The sequence below is a fragment of the Anomaloglossus baeobatrachus genome, chromosome 5, assembly GCF_048569485.1.
Source record: "Anomaloglossus baeobatrachus isolate aAnoBae1 chromosome 5, aAnoBae1.hap1, whole genome shotgun sequence".
Taxonomy (NCBI): Eukaryota; Metazoa; Chordata; class Amphibia; order Anura; family Aromobatidae; genus Anomaloglossus; species Anomaloglossus baeobatrachus.
Genome location: NC_134357.1, coordinates 218,071,116 through 218,093,474, shown reverse-complemented (window position 1 = coordinate 218,093,474; position 22,359 = coordinate 218,071,116). Strand labels below are relative to the sequence as shown.

General features: G+C 43.8%; 1 protein-coding gene across 4 annotated transcripts in view; it reads left to right on the top strand.

The window, feature by feature from the left end:
- TUBGCP2 (tubulin gamma complex component 2) overlaps positions 1–14,396 on the top strand; it is a 948,782-nt gene extending 934,386 nt beyond the window's left edge. For all 4 annotated transcript variants that reach the window (XM_075349130.1, XM_075349129.1, XM_075349127.1 and 1 more), the window contains 2 exons: positions 13,117–13,250; positions 13,930–14,396. In XM_075349130.1, the coding sequence (XP_075205245.1) occupies positions 13,117–13,250; positions 13,930–14,041 (246 nt within the window). In that variant the 3' untranslated portion in view covers positions 14,042–14,396. The remainder of the gene's footprint in view (positions 1–13,116; positions 13,251–13,929) is intronic.
- Positions 14,397–22,359: the final 7,963 nt, after the last annotated feature.

The window sequence follows — 22,359 nt, the reverse complement described above, 5'->3', positions numbered from 1 at the left end:
AGTCCTGTAAAAAATGTATACCCTCTGGTAATAAAATGTCCAGGAATAAAAAAACCCACTATGGATAAATAAGACTGTACAAAGTATAATAAAACAAAAACAAAGGGTGTTTAAAATCTTAAAGGCTGAGAATACAGAAATAGCATTTCAGAAGTATAAAGATATCAATAAGAAATGTAAAAAAGAAATCAAACAAGCAAAACTAGCTACTGAAACAAAAATCGCCAATGACATTAATATAAATCCCAAAATCTTTTATAAATACATTAATGCCAAAAGGAAAAAAAAGGATAGTATTGGCCCCTTAAAATATAACAACATGTTAGTTATAGAGGACAAACAAAAGACTGAGATATTAAATAGGCATTTTTCATCTGTGTTCACCAAGGAACTGACTGTACCAGGAATCATTCAACAAGTGAAAAATCAAAGTTCACCACCCAATATTATTAATTTAACACAAGAAGAAGTACGCCTGCGTCTGAGTAAATTAAACATTGACAAATCCCCAGGGCCAGATGGTATTCATCCACGAATATTGAGGGAATTGAGCTGCATAATCGACAGACCGCTGTATCTCATCGTTTTAGACTTGCTTGTAACAGGGTTGGTGCCTCAGGATTGGAGGATTGCTGATGTGGTACTGATATTTAAGTAAGGTAAGAGGTTAAATCCAGGCAACTACCGTCCAGTAAGTCTGACATCAGTAGTATGCAAAGTTTTTGAGGGGATTTTAAGGGATGACATGCAAAAATATATTGCAGAAAATAATATAATAATTGACAAACAGCATGGATTCATAAAAGATAAGTCGTGTCTAACCAACCTGTTGGGGTTCTATGAGGGGGTAAGTGCAAACCTGGATATGGTAATGCAGCTGATGTGATTTATTTGGACCTTGCAAAGGCATTTGATACTGTACCACATAATAGCCTTATACTAAAGCTCCAGAAGCAAGGACTAGGGGAAACTATATGCAACTGGGTAAAGAGTTCGCTAAAAGATAGGAAACAAAGAGTAGTCATAAATGGTACATTCTCTAAATGGGCTGCAGTCAGCAGTGGGGTGCCGCAAGGATCTGTGCTAGGACCGATTCTTTTTAATCTCTTTATTAATGACCTTGTGGATGGGATTGATAGTAAAGTGTCAGTCTTTGCTGATGACACCAAACTATGTAGGATATTAAAAACTGACCTTGATAGTACAATATTACAAAAAGATCTGGATAAGATGTCAAAATGGGCAGATACTTGGCAAATGAGATTTAATGTTGATAAATGTAAAGTAATGCACCTAGGATGGAGTAATCCTATAGCTGCATATACATTAAATGGAAGTAAACTCAGGACTACAGAACAGGAGAAGGACTTGGGAATTCTCATTAAAAACAAGCTGAGCAGCAGCACTCAATGTCAAGCAGTAGCTGCTAAAGCAAACAAGATTTTAGGGTGTATAAAAAGAGAGATTAGATCCCGTGATCCCAACGTATTGTTACCCCTCTATAAATCACTTGTAAGGCCACATCTGGAATATGGGATCTAGTTTTGGGCTACACATTTTAAAAAGGACATTCAGAAGTTAGTGTCAGTTCAAAGGCAGGCAACTAGACTACTACAAGGAATGGAAGGCCTCACATATGATGACAGGTTGAAAAAGTTAGATATGTTTAGCTTAGAAAAAAGACGTCTCAGAGGAGATCTCATTTATATGTATAAATACATGTGTGGTCAATATAAAGGACCGGCACATGACTTTTTTTTTCCAAAGACAATACTAAGGACCAGGGGGCACTCACTGCGAGTGGAAGAAAAGCGATTCCGACAGCTATATAGGAAAGGGTTCTTTACAGTTAGAGCAGTCAAACTGTGGAATGCCCTACCACAAGAGGTAGTAATGGCAGCTACTATAACAGCTTTTAAAAAAGGGCTGGATGATTTCCTCAGTACACACAACATTATTGGTTATAAATTACTTAGTGACCAAATGTAGAACTGGTGGAGGAAGGTTGAACTAGATGGACCTAGGTCTTTTTTCAACCTAAGTAACTATGTAACTATATAAATTAAATTATATCCCAGTCTTTCAGAAAATTAAAGAGGACTCTAAGAAATAGACAAACACATTTTTCACCTGGTTTGGGAGAAGCGAAGTCCTGAAAATGAATGTTATCCCTCAGATGTTATATATAATTCAGACACTTCCTATTAAAATACTCAACTTTTTCAAAAAGGTCACCTCTTTGCAGATGGGGTTTCTCTGGGCAAACAATTCAGCAAGATTGGCGCATTCTTTATTATGTAAGGTCCAAGGTCCGAGGAAGACTAAGCCTTCCAGATTTAAAAACTTATTACCTGGATTCCCATATGACTTGACTGATAGATTTTTATAGGCATGCTTACCCTAAACCCTGGGTAGCAATTGAACAGCGTTTCTCTGAAATTCCGCTGTCCGCATCCCTATGGATACCTAACCTCTCTAATCCTACTCTGAAGAATCATCCAACTATTAGTGCTATTTTATCGCCTTTCGCCCATGAGAGCACCACCTGAGAGAGAGGTTCCGCCCACCTCAGGGCAAGAAAGCCACTGAAATAAAAGGGCGGTACCTCTCCTCCGCATCAGTTTGGTTTCCTGTCCTGGTGGGATAACCCACGGAATCTCCCAGGTCCGACCCAGTGTGGAAGTTTGGTTCTTATCAAAAGCCGGCATTCTGGGCCTGGATGCAGGCTGTCTGCGGTGGTGGGGCGCGGGCCTGGAGCTGGAGCTTGGCTCTGCATCGCTCCTGGCTATGTGATCCTCATACGGAGCCTGCGAGACGGGCGCCTTGCTGATGGAACGCCATGGTGAAGAGGAAGCGATGCGGCACCCGGAAGTTCGTCACCTGCACATGCGCAAGGTGTTCCAAGATGGTGGCGCCCTGCGAACGGATTCCGACCAGGAAATTTGAACCGGGGAGGTATGAGGAGTCACCTTCGCTGCATTCTTGTGAGTATAACTTCTCACCTATTCAGGATGGAAGACAACTCTTCACCAGAGGAGGTGGTGCTGGAACAGCATTCGGATTCCCAGGCTTCACAGAAGCAGCAGCGAGGGGAGGGCTCCTTTTGCAGGGCTAGTCCCTCCAGCCCGGCAAGTCGACATGCCGGGGGGGTCTAAGAAATCCAAATCTGGAAGTCATAAACCGAAACCAGTACCAGATCCGCCATCTTGGAGGGTGAGTGTCTGCTGCAGCATTTAATTATTTAAAAGTCTCCCCCTATGTTCCCTTCTTTCTTTCAGGAGGTATCTAAGAAGCATACCTCTAAGAGGAATCATAGGAATTGTGGAGTTTGCAAGGACAGTCTATCCTCAGATTACCAAAGAGACCTTGCCCCACCTGTATCAAAGAGTTCTTCTGTTTCATAATGTTACAATTACATACAAAATTAAAAAACATGACCAAAACTTGACATGTTTCGGACCCTAGTACAGGGTCCTTATTCATAGGTAACATGGACAAAAGTGAATACTGATTTTATAAGAGGAAACATGAACATGGCTCAGTGAATCAGTGCCCAAGTGAAAACATCTGTTGTAGGCTGATTTGTTCATTTAAGACAAGACAGAGAGCAAAAAAATAAAAAATACATAATGTTAACACTAAGGCGGGCTTTACACGTTGCGACATCGCTACCGATATATCGGCGGGGTCACGTCGTTAGTGACGCACATCCGGCGCCGGTAGCGACATTGCAACGTGTAAATCCAAGGTGCGACGATGAGCGAGCGCAAAAGCGTAAAAAATCACTGATCTGTGTCACGTCGTTAATTTCCATAATGTCGTTACTACTGCAGATACGATGGTTTGTCGTTCCTGCAGCATCACACATCGCTGTGTGTGAAACCGCAGGAACAACAAACATCTCCTTACCTGCATCCACCAGCAATGCGGAAATAAGGAGGTGGGCGGGATGTTTCGATCCGCTCATCTCCGCCCCTCCGCTTCTATTGGACGGCCGCTTAGTGACGTCGCTGTGACGCCGAACGCACTTCCCCCTTGAAGGAGGGATTGTTCGGTGGTCACAGCGACGTCGCCGACCAGGTATGTGCGTGTGAAGCTGCCGTAGCGATTATGTTCGCTACGGCAGCAAGCACCAGATATCGCATGTACAACGTGACGGGTGCTATCGCTGTCGACATCGCTAGCAATTGCTAGCGATGTCGCAACGTGTAAAGCCCGCCTGAGAGCTTAAAATATAATTTTGATACTCTAGATGTGATCAAAAATGCATAGTATATAATTATATCATTCCATTTGTTGTCAAGTGTAAATAAGCAAACCCCTCAGCACCAGAAAAACTGCTTCTATTGTTCACTGTTGTCAGTCATTATAAACAACTGTTATTGGTATAGAAAGGCTGCAACTATTATCCCTTGTTGTCAATCATTACAAGTCAGAGAATAGCTGTTATAATGTAGGAGAACTACAGCTGTTATTCTCTGTTGTCAGCTATTACAAACCAAGAAAAGGCTGTTATAATATGGGGTTACCACATCCCCTATTCTCTATTATCAACCTTAACCGGCTAGTAAAGAAGCTATTGTAATATGAACACAAGCGTCTATTGTAATCTATTATCAGCCATACAAGCTGAAAAAAAAAAAAAACGGGGTGATATTAGGATAGGGAAACTGCATCTATTATTGTTCTCTGGTTTTTGGTTTATGTACGGAAGCACCAAGCTTCAAGGCTGAGGTGAGAGATATTATCAGTGCTGAAGTCAGGGATTCCATAGGCTCCCTCTCTGTCAGCACTGAAAACACATTACAAATCCCCTAGGAAAGATGGGGGAGCTTCAGATAAATCAGGCATCTCTGAACGGGGTTCCAGAAAATTGTCACCTACCTCTTCCTCATCCTTGGACTCTTCATCTTCCTCAGAGATGAGCGGCAACCCATGCTTCCCATCCTCTGAGGTGACACCCCTTGTGAAAACTGTCCACTCCACTATGGGGCTGGTGGATGATAAAGATCCTGAATCCACACAAGACCTCATGTTTGGAGGCCTGGAATACAGGTCCGTGGTACCTGGGAGGCTGCGGCAGGAGCTCTTCGCTCGGCGGTGGCAGGTACATGTGTAGCAAGGTCCCTAATGGTCTGGGTCCAACAATTAGAAGACCAACTTAAAGGTGACATGTCTAGAAAGGACATTATTTCCTCAATTCCACGTATACAGGGGGCGGCAGCCTTTTAGCGGATGCTTCTATCAACTCACTCAAATTATCTGCAAAGGGAGCAGCTATTTCCAATTCAGCCAGAAGGACCCTCTGGTTGAAATGCTGGAAGGGAGACGTACAGTCCAGGAACAGACTATGCGTGATACCTTGTGAAGGAGACGTTTTGTTTGGATCACAGCTGGATGACCTTCTGTCCAAAGCGGCAGACAAGAAACAAGGATTTCCGGCTGTACAAACTCCATTCCCTCATAGCCGTCAGTTTCGGAGGAAGCAATTTTTCCATAAGAAGCCTCCTGGAGACCAGGACTCCTGGAAGTATAGAAGTCCTCAGGATTTATGTTTGGTCCATCATCCTTTACCAAGTCAAAAGGCCCCCAATGACGCCATCATCCCAGTGGGGGGAAGGCTCTCCCTCTTCCTTCCTGCATGCGGAAAGATTTCCTCCAGCCCGTGGATTCTACGGATCATCGCAGAAGGGCTGACATTACAACTGGAGTCGCCCCCCTCGGGGGTATTTTATTGTAACATCCATATGACAGGGAGAGAAAAGAATAGTGATCTCCATCCCAAAGCACTTGGGGTGGATCATAAATCAGGAAAAATCCAGAATACAAAATCAACAGCGTCGGTCTTTCTTGGGGCTGATCCTGGATTCAGTCGCTCAGAAGTCTTTTCTCCCGGAGGAGAAGATACTCAGGTCACAATCCCTGGTTACCTTGGCGATTAAAGAACCAGTCATGACCCTCAGACAGGCTATTTCTCTTCTGGGGTCCCTCATATCTTGCATCCTCACGGTTCCTTGGGCTCAGATACTTATGAGATCCCTTCAGATGGAGGTCCTGGCCTGAAAGCAACAGTCAGGAGGCTGCTTGGATATGAGAATCCGCTTGAATCCAAAGGTGTTGCTTTCCCTGTCCTGGTGGCAGGACTTAACTCCTCTGTCTGCAGGGGTGTAATGGTGTCCCAACATCACGGATATCATCACAACAGATGCAGGTCACTTAGACTGGGGAGCTCACCTGAGAACTCACCTGTTACAAAGACTATGGGACGCTCATGTGAGGAATCAGTCCTCAAACTTCAGGAAACACTGCAATAAAATTGGCCAGGGATCATCCCATGACAATAGATGCAATGCTGATTCCCTGGTCACAGGGTCTTCTATATGCCTTTCCACCCCTGGTTCTTCTTCAGGCAGTGCTCAGGAATATTTGGGAAGGCAAAGCCCTCATTATCCTCATAACTCCCTTCTGGCCAAAAAGAGCCTGGTTCTATTGGCTCCAATGACTGGCAATATCAGACCCTTGGATACTGCCGGATGAGACAGACCTACTAGTCCAGGGACCAATGTGCCACCCCAAGGATCCTACCTCCTCTTGACAGCATGGCATTTGAAAGGCGCTGCTCCTAGCACAGGGATTCTCTGAGAATTTAGTAGAAACTCTCCTTAAAAGTAGGAAGCCGGTCACCACTGGTATTTATTGAAGGTCTGGTGGAAATTCCTGCAAGTTTCCAGGGCACAGATTGGGAATCCCCCTCCCTTCTCGGCCATCCTGGAATTCCTTCAGAAAGGGTTGGAGTTGGACTTATCCACTAGCACCTTAAAAGCAAAAGTTTCGGCCCCAGGAGCCCTGTATAATCATAATCTCAGAGAATAGATGGATTTGCAGGTTCATTAAATCCTGTCCCTTCTCCTCATATGCCTTCCTGGGATTAAATCTTGGCCTTGATGCCCTTATAGGCACCCCGTTGAGCCCCTTCAGATGTTCCCCTCAAGACCCTGTCCCTGAAGGTGGTGCTACTCATCTCTTTGACGTCCGCTAGATGGGTGGGGGATCTACAGGCGCTCTCCATTGTCCATCCATATACTCAAATTTTAGTCGATAAGATACAGATCCCTCATACCTCCCTAAAGTGGTCAAGCCCTTTTACAGGTCCCAGGAATTCATACTGTCTTCTTTTCGTGATCCTCCTTCCAATGACAAAGAGGCCAGGCTCCATAGATTGGATGTGAGAAGGGCCCTTATAACCTACTTTGATAGGACCAGGGAATGGCGGAAATCTCAGGCCCTGTTTGTTGCATTCCAGGGAAAGTCCCGGGGCTGTAAAGTATCTAAAAGCACCTTAGCTAGGTGGGCCCGGGATGCTATCTTGCTGGCCTACTCATCTAAGGGTTGCCAGTTCACCTGCAGATTAGGGCCATTTCACTAGGTCAGTTCTATTACTTGGGCTGAGAGGGCAGAGGTCTGTATTGATCAGATATGCAGGGCCGCCACTTGGTCCTCTTCCTCTACCTTTTTCCGTCACTATAAACTTGACTTGTCCTCCACGGCCGACCTTTCTTGGTAGACTGGTATTACAGGCGGTGGCTCTCCCTAAGGTGATCGGTCTCTAGAATCTCTCAGGTGGTGCTGTCATGGGCAAAAGGAAAAAATCTTAATTACTTACTGGTAATGGGGCTTTAGAAGCCCATGACAGCACCCTTAGTTCCCCCTATTCACTGGTTGTGGGCACCCTTTGGGGACTGTTAGTGTTAATGGTGTTCTTGGTGGTGGCATAATTAACCATTTGTTTGTTTTTTGTTGGTCCCCTCTGACTCTGTAAACATACTGATGCGGAGGAGAGGTACCGCCCTTTTATTTTAGTGGGTTTCCTGTCCTGAGTCGGGTGGAACCTCTCTCTCAGGTGGTGCTGTCAGTAATTAAGATTTTCTCTGAAATTCCGCTGGCCGCAATCCTATGGATACCTATCCTCTCCTGTTTCCTGTTGCTCTAGACCAGAGATAAGCAGATCCCTCATTCCTGCTCCTCCTTCGCTTTCCACCATTATTGGCTCTCCGGACTTTCTTCCTGGTGTCTCAGACAGAGTTTTCCGACTCTGGATATCCAGAGGTAGATTTTGAGCTTGGATTGGTACTGGTGACAAATGGCTCATGTGGAAGACCTCCAAAACGGTTTGGTTTCTAGCCCTTTAGGTGCAAGGTGCTCTTTCCAATTAAGACACTTCTTGCATACCTTTCCTGACTGTAGATGCTTTTCTAGACCACTCACTGGTTTCAAAAAATTATGCAGAGGAGAGGGGACACTCAGACAGTCTTTAGCTGGAATCCACTATGTAATAGTTAACTCCACTGATCTCCCCCTTAGGCTATGTGTTACTTTGGGAAAGGGATCTTGGTATTTCTCTTTCACCTAAGGAGAGAGATAGAGTTCTTTCATTTGCACACAAAGCCTCAATCTGTTCTAAACTTCAAACAGCAAATTATAAACGTCTATTGTTGGTATAGGGTCCCGGCTAAGCTTCATAAAATGTACCCTGCTGTGGATTCCAAATGCTGGAGAATAGTGGGATTTTTTTTTACACATTTTTTGGACATGCCCCGTTTTGCAACAATTCGGAAGGGAGTGAAGGGCATTGTCAGGTTGGTGACAGAATTTGGACACTGAACAGTTCCTACTGCAACTCTTGAGTCCTTTTCCTCTTCCTACAGAAGATCTCTGTTGAGGTTCTTAGTGATTGCTAAAACTTGTATCCACCTGTGTTTTAAATTATGTATACCCCGTTCACATGTAAAGCGCCATGTAATAAATGGTGCTATAATAATAAATATTATTATTGTTATTATTATTATTAATAATAATAATAATAATAAATCCACCTCACTCCCGAGTTTGGCTACTTGGGAAAATAGAGTGAATTATCTGATCTACATTGAGGCCTTGATGGCTTCTCTTGACTGGCCTTTCTCCTCCTCTCGCCGTCATATACATTAATTACGACACAGGCAGACAAACGGACAAGAAATAGATAGCAAGACCCGACCCTCATGTTACCGTCCCTGCTGGACCTGTCAGTGAAATAGCAGTTCAATGCTGGAACATTACTTGCACATATTTCTGAAATAAAACATCCAATCTCTGAACAAAATATATGCTTAGATTCAGCATCCTAGCGCCAATATAGCACTGGACAGGCCTTACTTTATATATGAAAATCCTGCTGTTTGGTTCCCTTTAATGACAAATAAGATATCTATATACAGTGCCTTGCGAAAGTATTTGGCTCCCTTGAATTTTTCAACCTTTTCCCACATTTCAGGCTTCAAACATAAAGATAAAAATTTTAATGCTATGGTGAAGAGTCAACAAGTGGTACACAATTGTGAAGTTGAACAAAATTTATGGCTTATTTTAAACTTTTTAAAAAAATAAATAACTGAAAAGTGGGGCGTGCATTATTATTCGTCCCCTTTACTTTCAGTGCAGCAAACTCACTCTAGAAGTTCATTGAGGATCTCTGAATTATCCAATGTTGTCCTAAATGACTGATGATGACAAATGTAAGCAGTCACATCAAGAGGAGGAGGGGAGGAGAGAAGATCCAGCACCGACATAATAAAAAGATTCTTTATTCAAAATTCATAAATAAAATAATTCCAACCAAGTGCAAAATATATTTACGCTTGACGCGTTTCGGAGAAAGTAGACTCCTTATTCATAAGCCACATAATCAGAATAATTACCTTATAGAGTAGGAGATTAGTAGCAACCTCTTTCAATGGAAGCATATTGGATCCCTAAACTGAATGCACGCTATTTAAGAGGACTAAATCACCGCTTTGATTCATTGTATATATATTAAAATGAAAATGTGGTTTATCTAACATTGATTTTATATTTCTGTATATTTGTATTTCTAATATTTTGAATGTATTATTTATTTTATATATAAAGTGAGCACTATTTTGTTGGTTCTGTATGTAGATCCGGCTCAGATGAGGGGCATATAGGTATATATATCACCTTGGCTACTCATTCTGATTATGTTGCTTATGAATAAAGTCTACTTTCTCCGAAACGCGTCAAGCGTAAATTTTACACTTGGTTGGAATTATTTTATTTATGAATTTTGAATAAAGAATCTTTTTATTACGTCGGTACTGGATCTTCTCTCCTCCCCTCCTCCTCTTGATGTGACTGATTATTCAGCTGTGGTAGCATAACCACTTGTTCCGTACATCGTTGGAGACACCTGTTTTGGAGTGGTGAGCTGAACTAAATTCCTTATTTGATAAATATAAGCCACCTGCGTGTAATCAAGTCTCCATATTAATGCACCTGCTCTGTGATAGTCTCAGTGTTCTGTTTAAAGCACAGAGAGCATCATGAAGACCAAGGAACACAACAGGCAGGTCCGTGATACTGTTGTGGAGAAGTTTAAAGCCGGATTTAGTTATAAAAAGATTTCCAAAACTTTAAACATCCCAAGGAGCACTGTGCAAGCGATCATATTGAAATGTACGGCAGGGTCTTGGTAGATTTGCAGTGGTATGATTACCACTGCAAATCTACCAAGACCCGGCCATTCATCCAAATTTTCATCTCAAACAAGAGAAGACTGATCAGAGATGCAGCAAAGAGAGGCCCATGATCATGCTGGTTGAACTGCAGAGATCTACAGCTGAGGTGGGAGAGTCTGTCCATAGGACAACAATCAGTCGTACACTGGACAAATCTGGCCTTTATGGAAGAGAGGCAAGGAGAAAGCCAATTCTCAAAGATATCCGTAAAAAGTGTCGTTTAAAGTTTTCCACAAGCCATCTGGGAGACACACCAAACGTGGAAGAAGGTGCTCTGGTCATATGAAACTAAAATGTAACTATTTAGGCTCAATTCCAAACAATATGTTTGGCGTAAAAGCAACACCGCTCATCACCCTGAACAAGCCATCCCCACTGTCAGACATGGTGGTAGCAGCATCATGGTTTGGGCCTGCTTTTTTTCAGCAGGGACAGAGAAGATGGTTAAAATTGAAGGGAAGATGGATGGAGCTAAATACAGGACCATTCTTGAAAAAAAACTGTTGGAGTCTGCAAAAGACCTAAGACTGGAACGAAGATTTGTCTTCCAAACATAAAGCAAAATCTACAATGGAATGGTTCACAAATAAACGTATCCAGGCGTTAGAATGGCCAAGTCAAATTCCAGACCTGAATCCAATCGAGAATCTGTGGAAAGAGCTGAAGACTGCTGTTCACAAACGCTCTACATCCAACCTCACTCAGCTATTTGAAAAGGAAGAATGGTCAAGAATTTCAGTCTCTCGATGTGCAAAACTGAGACACATTCCCCAAGCGACTTGCAGCTGTAATCACAGCAAAAGGTGGTGCTATGAAGTATTAACTTCAAGGAGAAGAATAATATTGCACGCCCCACTTTTCAGTTATTTATTTTTTTGAAAGGTTTAAATAAGCAATACATTTCATCAACTTCACAACTGTGTCACACTTATTGTTGTTTCTTCACCATAACATTAAACTTTTTATCTTTGTTTGAAGCCTAAAATGTGGGAAAAGGTTGAAATATTCAAGGGAGCCAAATACTTTCACAAAGCACTATAAATTGGTATCAGTGGATTAATTTTAAATACTCAAATAATTTTGGTAAACTAGTACTGCTAGACCAATAGTCTGTATTCTTTTGAGCTTGTCTTGAAACAACCTCTGGTTTATTTTTTTTTATTTTTTTTTAAAGTTACCCTTTTAAAGGGAACCTGTCACCTAGAATATGCGTTCTGACCTATCAGCAGACACATGTGTTCCCTAATTACACCTCCCTACCCATCCCTGTGCTGTAAAATTGTATAATATGAAAGTAATAAAAAAAACGTTTTATTACCTTCATATTTCGTATGTAAATAGCAGGGTATTTGGTCACAGGGGCGGTGCCTTTCCCTATGGACGTCTGCATACTTTCTGTCCCCGTCGCTCATTCTATCCTGCGAGCATTGCGGCAGGCTTATCTTCCAGGTTCTCCTTGTCAGTTTCAGATGCGCACTGCACATGCGCAGTTCGCGTCTGAAGCCGGCGATTGAACACCCGGAAAAGAAGCCTGCTGCAATGCGCGCAGGATAGAATGAGCGACGGGGACGTCGCTCCATGGTATCACGCCCACAGGGGCGTGATACCACGGAAAGTATGCAGACGTCCATAGGGCAAGTCGCAGCCTCTGTGACCAAATACCCTGCTATTTACATACAAAATATGAAGGTAATAAAACGGTTTTTATTACTTTCATATTATACAATTTTACAGCACAGGGATGGGTATGTAGGTGTAATTAGGGCACACTTGCGTCTGCTGATAGGTCAGAACGCATATTCTAGGTGACAGGCTCCCTTTAATCTTCCTCAGTCTTCCATTTTTTCCTCCCCACCTTTTTCTCTATTGGTTCCTCTTTCACCTTTTTCCTTCCCTCTTGCTGTAGTCTATTCTTTCCTCTATATATATATATATATATATATATATATATATATATATATATATATATATATATAGATCCCAAAAATCTGACGAACATGGAGCTGATTTGTTGGTAATCCTTTTACGTTACCACTGGTTAAATAGCTAGTTTATTGCTTGGCTAGGATTTATTGTATTTGTTTCAAGTTTCCATGTTTTGTCACTATATAAAAAATGTAAAAAAAAATGTTAGTTACTCATTAAAGGGAATCTGCCACCAGGTTTTTGCTACCTGAGAGAGGCATAACTTAGAGCCAGAGACCTGATTCCAGTGATGTGTCACTTACTAAGCTGTTTGCTGTCATTTTTATAAAATCAATGTTTTCTCTTCTGAAGTTATACAGAGCTCATGAATATTCTGGTCTACTTGACAGCAGGCCAAGTAGTCCTCTAATGATAATCTGCTGCTGAATAATCAGTGATTTTATCAAAACAACACTAAACAGCCTAGTAAGCGACACATTGCTGGAATCAGGATCTCTACCCCTGCATTATGCTGCTCTCAGATTAGGTGTTAAAAACCTTGCGACAGATTCCCTTTAATACTTTTAGTTGATTTTTGTGTCATTAATTTCTTTCCGAACATGTTGATGCATTTCAGTATTCAGCTGGTTTTGAATCTACCATCAGTAATTTTGATAACAATTTCTCAACACATCTCATGGACCTCCTTGATAAGTTGAGTATGTTCAGCACCAATGACTGCGAGCACAGCATGATTAACATCATATATAGGTAAGAAATCTTGTCAATATATTTGATTGGTGTTCAAAAATGTTTTTATATTGTTCCAGCTGGAAAAAACCCTAATTCATATTGTCTTTGAAATAGAATCTTCAAGTGGTCATAGATTTTCTACAGAAGAGTTGTGGCATTCCTCGTACAAATAAATGAGCAATGTACATACACAACCTAGTTCCCTATGATGGTTGTTATATAGCTAATACAATTGGTTTCTAGGCAAAGGAAGGTCTTCTGTATGATATCTATATGTCCTAATAAGGTGTGTTGATAGGCATTAACCAATTGGTAAACAAAGAAAAATGTACAACTACATCACACTTTTCTTAAAGGGGTTTTCTGGCCTTGGGGTACTCTGTGATTTACATACTTGCGGTTTTCATCCCGACCACATGTGCACAGTCTAGCTCAATTCAAGTGTGTTGAGTGAGGACAGACACAGTCTAGTCGGTATGTGGCCAGAAGTATGCAAATTGCATGCTTGTGATCAATTGACCGCCGGCTCCCGACATTGGAGAATCCTCATAGAGCACAGTACATGCGATGTAATGCTTCACATGTATTATGAAGTCCCATAAAATAATTTCAGACTTATATCCTAAGGCCAGACAACAAGTTAAAGTAACTTAATAAGGCTACCAAAGCACATTTTCATTCTAATTATATTTTACAGGTTGGATTTTAATGGCTTTTATACAGAACATTTGAAGAGGCTCTCTGCAGAAAGAAGCCAGAAGATCCCTTCTAAGACAGATCCTATACAACAATCTATAATCAACCAATGATATAGCACTACCAAAAATATCCAGAAATCTTTTGAAAATCATCCAAATGGTTCCCTCCTCTACTGTACATGCTGTAATATTCTACATAAAGGAATAAAGGAACTGTACTTCAAAATTGCTCATTAAAACAGTGATATATATTAAAATATATAGTCATAGATAAGTGTGAATACTTACCTTCAACATTCATGTGATATTCAATAATTCGGATCACTTAAACCACATTTTCTCTAATAATTTTTTCTAAAGTTTCTCAATTCAGAACTTCATATTAACCATGGTAGTCATCTATGCCTTATTGTAATTGTATTCTATGTATTGTTTTTTTCAGAATTCATTACACATTCAAATTAAAGTGGGGTTTTTTCATCCTTAAATTCTTCTCTTGGTTATCTTAAAAGGAACCTGCCAGGTGCAATATGCACTCAGAACCACGATCAGTTCTGGGTGCATATTGCTAATCCCTGCCTAAAGCTGGGTTCACACATAGCGACAGCGACAACGACGTCGCTGTTACATCACCATTTTTTGTGACGCAACAGCGACCTAGTAAGCCGCTGTTATGATCGCTGCTTAGCTGTCAAACACAGCAAACGCAGCAGCGATCATAACGACACGCATCGCTGTGGAAGCCATGCTGCACTTGGTAACTAAGGTAAATATCGGGTAACCATTACCCAATATTTACCTTGGTTACCAGCGCACACGCTTAGCGCTGGCTCCCTGCTCTCCTAGCCAGGGTACACATCGGGTTAATTACCCGATGTGTCCTCCGGCTCCGGCTACGTGTGCAGGGAGCCAGCGCTAAGCGGTGTGCTCTCACGCTGCCAGTGCCGGCTCCCTGCTCACGTAGCTGGAGTACACATCGGGTAATTAACCCGATGTGTACTCTAGCTAGGAGTGCAGGGAGCAGGGAACCAGCACTGGCAGCGTGAGAGCGGAAGATGCTAGTAACTAAGGTAAATATTGGGTAACCAAGGGAAGGGCTTCTTGGTTACCCGATGTTTAGCATAGTTACAGCTTACCGCAGGCTGCCAGAAGCCGGCTCCTGCTCCCTGCTCGCTTCAGTTCGTCGCTTTTTCGCTGTCACACACAGCGATGTGTGCTTCACAGCGGGAGAGCGACGAGCAAAAAATGAAGCAGGACATTCAGCAACGACCGGCGACCTCACAGCAGGGGCCAGGTGATTGCTGGATGTCACACACAGCGACAGCGTTGGGACGTCGCTGCTACGTCACAGAAAATAGTGGTGTAGCAGCGACGTCGTTGTCGCTGTGTGTGACACCACCTTAACAGTCCCTGTGTACATTAGCATAGATAAAGAGATCTTTAGCAAAAGTATTTCTAAAGACCTTTTATCTCATGCTAATGAGCGCGGAGACTAGTCCCAAGGGTGTTAGTTCACCCGACTAGCTACCTTCTTATCATGTTAGTACGCTCACAGGGGCGTTACTAACATGCTATTCAAGTCAGTATCACCAGCGGTGACGTGCTCACCTGTGTTCGCAGTGACAGCGCTTCTGAATGCCGGGCACTAATGGTCATGCACAGTATGAATTCGGGTGTATGCGCCCCGGCTTCAGAGAGCTCTACTGCGCATGACTGGAAGTACCAAGGCATTCAGAAGATCGGTAAAAGGAAACAGGTACGCGCATCACCGCTAGTGACACCTCATTGAATAGCATATTAGTTAGTATGCCCCTGTGAGTGTGCTAACATGCTAAGAGGGCGGACTAGTCGGGGGATATAATGTCCTTGGGACTAGTCCCTGAACTCATTAGCATAAGGTAAAAGATATTTAGAAATACTTTTTCTAAACATCCCTTTATCCATGCTAGTGTATACAGGGACGGTTAAGCAGGGATTAGCAATATGCACCCAGAACTGCTCTTGGTTCTGGGTGCATATTGCACCTAACAGGTTCACTTTAAAAGAGCAGTCCATCAGTGTTTGGCTTCCACTGTTCTGATACACACCAGTTAGCAAATTAAAGGAGTTAATATTATTAATTATTTTTATAGCGCCATTTATTCCATGGCGCTTTACATGTCAAAAGGGGTATACATAATAGGGACAAGTACAATAATCATAAGTAAAACTAGGCACAGACTGGTACAGGAGGAGAGAGGACCCAAGCCGTGAGGGCTCACAGTTTTCAAGGGATGGGTGAGGATTCAATAGGTGAGGGATAACATGGTCATGCGGTGCTAAAGTGGACTGAGGGTTATGGCAGGTTGTTGGCTTGTCGGAAGAGGTAGGTCTTCAGGTTCCTTTTGAAGCTTGTCAAGGTAGGCAAGAGTTTGATATGTTATGGCAAAGCATTCCAGAGTATGGAGAAGGCACGGGAGAAATCTTGGATGCGGTGGTGGGAGTTGCAGCTCTTTCTGGAGCACTCTGTATTAGTCGCATTTTCTGTCTCAGCCGTATTCAACTAATTTTAGCATTAAGTGTTGTATTACAATTAAACATTGAATTTCTTTTTTCTTTTTAGTGCAACATAAGATTTTTTACATTAAAATTGTGGACGGTCATAGAAATCATGTGGCTTCATCCAAAAGACCATTGACAGCTTCCAGGGACTGCCTTTTATGGACAAATTAGTTGCATGCGTTGCTCAAGTGTGCTTTTTGTCCATTCTCCAACCCAAACACTCTTCAGATCCTGAAGGTTCCATGAGCTCCTTCAATGAACTCTGAGCTTTAGTTCCTTCCATAATTTATTGAGAGGATTAAGGTCAGTTGACTGGTTTGGGTCATTCTAGCAGCTTTATTTTAGTACTCAGAGACCAATTGACAGTTTCCTTGGCTTTGTGTTCACTAGAGTTGAGCGCGGTTCGTAGTTCTCCAGTTCGCGGTTCGAGTGATTTTGGGGGCTGTTCTGGATCGAACTAGAACTCGAGCTTTTTGCTAAAGCTCGATAGTTCTAGTTACGTTCGAGAACGGTTCTAGCAGCAAAAAGCCAAGCTAATTACTAGCTGGCTTTCCGCTGTAATAGTGTAAGTCACTCTGTGACTCACACTATTATGAAATTTCAGCGTATAGTGTGCGGGAACAGCGCGTTCAGATCACTGCTGCTGGGATAATGGCGATCGCCATTTTTTTATTTTTTTTTCTTCTTCCTTCCCTCCCTAAGCGCGCGTGTAGTGGGGCGGGCCAGCATGTCAGCCAATCCCAGACACACACACAGCTAAGTGTACTTTTAGCCAGAGAAGCAATGGCATGTGTGATAGGATGTCCATGTCACATGTCCCTGCATTAGAAAAACGGACATTTTCCTCCAGCATGCAATTATCTGCCTTCTGCGTCTGGGTGTCAGTCACCGCCGGCGCAGCTCCTGTCTCCGATACTGCTGTGTACGCTCTACACACAGCGCTATACAGAATAGGGATAGAAGTCTTTTTCAGCCATTCTAAGGGCTAATAACAGCAGGCTCAGAGCCATAGGTGACAGTCAGGTCCGTGGAAACAGATTTTAACAGCTACAGAAGATAACAGCGTCTGTGTAGCTAAGGTCAGGGACTTCCTCGCTGCATTTCCCCATTATGAGGGATAGAAAGGGAGGCTTCCTTTCCTGTACACTGACCCACAACCCTGTCACTGTACCCTCCTGCCCTTTGCACACTCAAGCTCATTGTTACTAAGCCATTATACTAGCAAACACTGAGTAAACTTAGTGGCATCCTAAAAGTGGCTGTTGGACTTCCATTAGTGTCCCACTGGTGCAAAGCTATTTGCAGCACCTCTGCATTGCACCCTCAAACTCATTTTTACTAAGCCATTATAATAGCAAACACTGAGTAAACTTAGTGGCATTCTAAAAGTGGCTGTTGGACTTCCATTAGTGTCCCACTGGTGCAAAGCTATTTGCAGCACCTCTGCATTGCACCCTCAAACTCATTTTTACTAAGCCATTATAATAGCAAACACTGAGTAAACTTAGTGGCATTCTAAAAGTGGCTGTTGGACTTCCATTAGTGTCCCACTGGTGCAAAGCTATTTGCAGCACCACTGCATTGCACACTCAAACTCATTTTTACTAAGCTATTATACTAGCAAACTATGCTGCCAGTTTAAGGTCCGTAGTTGCATTGTCAGGGATAGTTATTGTTGTTTATTCTGCTGTTAATAAAGATAGACCACCGCTGCAATCTACACCACCTCTCAGTTTTTACTACCACATTTTAAGTGCACAATCTTGTCGCAATCAAAATGAGTGGCAAAATGACAGATACTGGTGGAAAGGGGAAGAGGCGTGTTGGAAAAGGGAAAAAAAGGGTTTGTCCATGGGGAAGGTGGCAAAGCTCCATTAACATCTGCTGAAGATAGACCATCTTCCAGCAAAAGTAAGATGTCTACTACTTACCGTGGATATTCCGATGTGCTCCCTTTTTTTACGGACACGAACAACTGGAACAAAGGTAGATGATGGCCAAAAAAAGAAAATGCTTGAATGGATCTCAAGTGGTCCAACAAGTGCCCTCTCTGCCACCTCAACTACCGCATCCAAAAAACACAAGTCCTCGGAGTTGTCATGCCGATCACACTTGCTTTCTCCCAGCTCTGAAGTCTCCATCCGCCCTGCACAGTATGGTGGAACTGAGATGGCTGAGTCCCAGGAAATGGTCTGCAGTGATGCCCAGAACCTTTGTGACTCAGATTCAGGCCGTGATGAACAAGTTTCTGAGCATAATGTTGACCCTTATTCACAAACTGAAACACCTGTTGTAATAATCAATGAGGAACATACTGATGACGATGAGACGCAGATACCAGATTAGGATGACAACTTAAATATTCTGTCAGGGCAAGAAGAGGCTCGGTCTGAGGGTGAGGGGAGTGCAAACACAACAATTGATGAGGAAGTTCTAGATCCCACCTACTGTCAACCCACAGTCAGGCACTCGAGGAGGTCAACAGAGGCGGTGGAGGAGGATGCTACTGACGACGATGCTACTGACGACGAAGTTACCTTGTGCCTTCCTGAACAGAGGAGTAGTACTGGTAGCACGTCTACAACTGCATCCTCAGCCACCACTCTGCCTCTGAGCACTAGTCGGGGGGGCTCAGCAGGTCGCATGCCCTCTAAGCCTTGCCTAGCCTGGACCTTTTTTGACATAGCAAAAGATCGCCCAAATCATGCGATATGTAACATTTGTCGGGATTCTGTTAGTAGAGGGCAAAACCTCAGGAGTTTGACAACTTCTTCCATGAATCGTCACATGAATAAATATATGTCCCAGTGGGAAGCTCACCGTGCTGCAATGCGGCAAAGCGGAGCGGACCATCCATCGCCTGCCCCTTCCAGTCCATCCGCGCGCTCTTCATCTTCTAGGACTGTGGGGACAGCTGTCACACCTGGTTTTCCACTCACAACTTCCACCACTGTAACCGCAACAGGCAGTTTGCTTGGTAGGTCGTCAGTTGGTTTGGAAGGGGAAACAAGTGCGTGTGTACAGCTCTCTCAGACATCAATAGCACCAACGTTGGATGAAGGCAACATCATGTCTACGCCTGCACTTTCCTCACAAACCTGCATTTTTCCATGGACACCCTACTCAACACCGTCTACACACAGCAGCCAGATCTCTGTCCCTCAGATGTGGACAAATAAAAGGCCATTTCCTGTGACCCATGACAAAGCTAAGAGGTTGACTTTATCCCTCTGTAAGCTCTTGGCTACCGAAATGCTGCCTTTCCGCCTGGTGGACACACAGGATTTTAGAGACCTTATGTATGTCGCTGTGCCCCAGTATCAGATGCCCAGTCGCCAATACTTCTCTAAGAAAGGTGTGCCTGCGCTACACCAGCATGTCGCACACAACATCACCGCTTCCTTGAGAAACTCTGTGTGTGAACGGGTGCATTTCACCACCGATACTTGGACCAGTAAGCATGGACAGGAATGTTACATGTCGCTGACTGGGCACTGGGTAACTATGGTGATAGATGGTGAAGGGTCTGCTGCACAAGTCTTGCCATCCCCACGACTTGTGTGTCAATCCTCTGTCTGTCCAAGTTCCGCCACTGCTTCTGCCTCCTCCACCTTGTCTGGGTCCTCCACCTCCGCCCCAAGCCTGCCTGGTCAGCCCACCAGCGTTCTAACTGCGCAGAAGGAATCACGCACCCCTCATTGCTATGCTGGCAGCAGAGCACAACGGCATCAGGCGGTCCTTAGCTTGAAATGTCTTGGAAATAAGAGTCACACAGCGGCTGAGTTGTGGGCAGCTCTGGAGAAGCTTGTTGTCCAGCAATTTTTAACACACTATCCCGGCCTAGATGGCCTTCTGAACAGGGTACGAAAACTGTCTGCTCACTTCAGCCGTTCAACCACCGCTGCTGAGCGACTTGCATCGCTCCAGAAGTCTTTCGGCCTGCCGGTTCATTGGCTGAAATGCGATGTGCCGACACGCTGGAATTCGACTCTCCACATGTTACAGCGACTGGCAGCACCGTCGAGCCCTGGTGCAATACGTCATGACGTATAGCCTGGGCCAACGAGATGCAGAGGTGGGGCAGATCACCCTGATGGAGTGGTCTCAGATCAAGGACCTATGCACCCTTCTGCACAGTTTCGACATGGCGACAAATATGTTTAGCGCTGACAATGCCATTATCAGCATGACAATTCCAGTCATTTACTTGCTGGAAGACACGCTAAACACTATTCGGAGTCAGGGGGTGGGACAACAGGAAGGGGAGGAACTACAGGAGGATTCATATGCGCAAGACACAACAACATCACCAAGGTCCAGACGGTCATCATCACCAACGCAGCAGGCATGGGACCATGGGAGACAGGGATCCACAAGGGCGCATAGTAGCAGGCGAAATGTTGAGGAAGGTGCAGGAGAACATGAAGAAATGGAGGACGAACTGTCCATGGACATGGAAGACTCAGCGGATGAGGGAGACCTTGGTCAAATTTCTGTTAAAAGAGGTTGGGGGGAGATGTCAGAGGAAGAAAGAACGGTTAGCATCACTATGCCACAAACAGAGCGTGGACTTGGTCCGCATGGCTGCGCAAGACACATGAGCGCCTTGCTGCACTACCTCCAACATGACCCTCGTATTGTCACAATTAGAAGTGATGATGAATACTGGCTTTCCACACTATTAGATCCCCGGTATAAGTCAAAATTTTGTGACATAATTCCAGCCATAGATAGGGACGCACGTATGCAGGAGTATCAGCAGAAGCTGTTACTCGATCTTAGCTCGGCTTTTCCACCAAACAACCGTGGTGCAGGGAGTGAATCTCCCAGTTGTAACTTGACAAACATGGGACGGTCTCGTCATCTTCAACAGTCTACCCGTACCAGTAGCACCGTATCTGGTGCTGGTAACAGCAATTTTATTGAATCTTTTCATCATTTTTTTAGACCATCCTTTGCAAGGCCACCTGAGACAACAATTCTGACACATAGTCAACAGCTGGAGAGGATGATACAGTAGTATCTCCAAATGAACATCGATTCCATGACTTTGCAAATGGAGCCTTGCTCATTTTGGACTTCAAATCTTGAAAAATGGCCAGAGCTCTCCACTTACGCCTTGGAGATCTTGTCGTGTCCAGCTGCCAGCGTTGTCTCTGAACGTGTCTTCAGTGCTGCTGGGTGTGTGCTGACAGATAAGCGCATGCGTCTGTCCACTGACAATGTGGACAGACTAACGTTCATCCAAATGAACAAGTCATGGATCCAAAAGGAATGAATTTACTACCCCTGTGTCTTCCTTGGGAGAGTACATGCTTGAGGATTTTAAATGTGCTTGATGCAAATCTAGCTGTGAAGTGTACAACTAGGGCACAAGTGCTGCCACTGAAGGGGTGGGTGTGTGTGTGGCCCAATTTTTGGAAAAAAGGGAGACTCCGCTTGGAGTAACCCTTGCTTGCTGTGTTTTTAAAAATGATCCAAGATGAAGAGAGCTGGGATCAGGAAAGACTTTGCTACCTACCCCGGTGTCATCCTGGGGACGGTTAAGGATGGCGTATTTTTGAATGTGCTTGATGCAAATCTAGCTGTGAAGTGTACAACTGGGGCACAAGTGCTGCCACTGAAGGGGTGGGTGTGTGTGGCCCAATTTTTGGAAAAAAGGGAGACTCTGCTTGGAGTAACCCTTGCTTGCTGTGTTTTTAAAAATGATCCAAGATGAACAGAGCTGGGATCAGCAAAGACTTTGCTACCTACCCCGGTGCCATCCTGGGGAGAGTTAAGGATGGCGTATTTTTGAATGTGCTTGATGCAAATCTACCTGTGAAGTGTACAACTAGGGCACAAGTGCTGCCACTGATGGGGTGTCTGTGTGGCCCAATTTTTGGAAA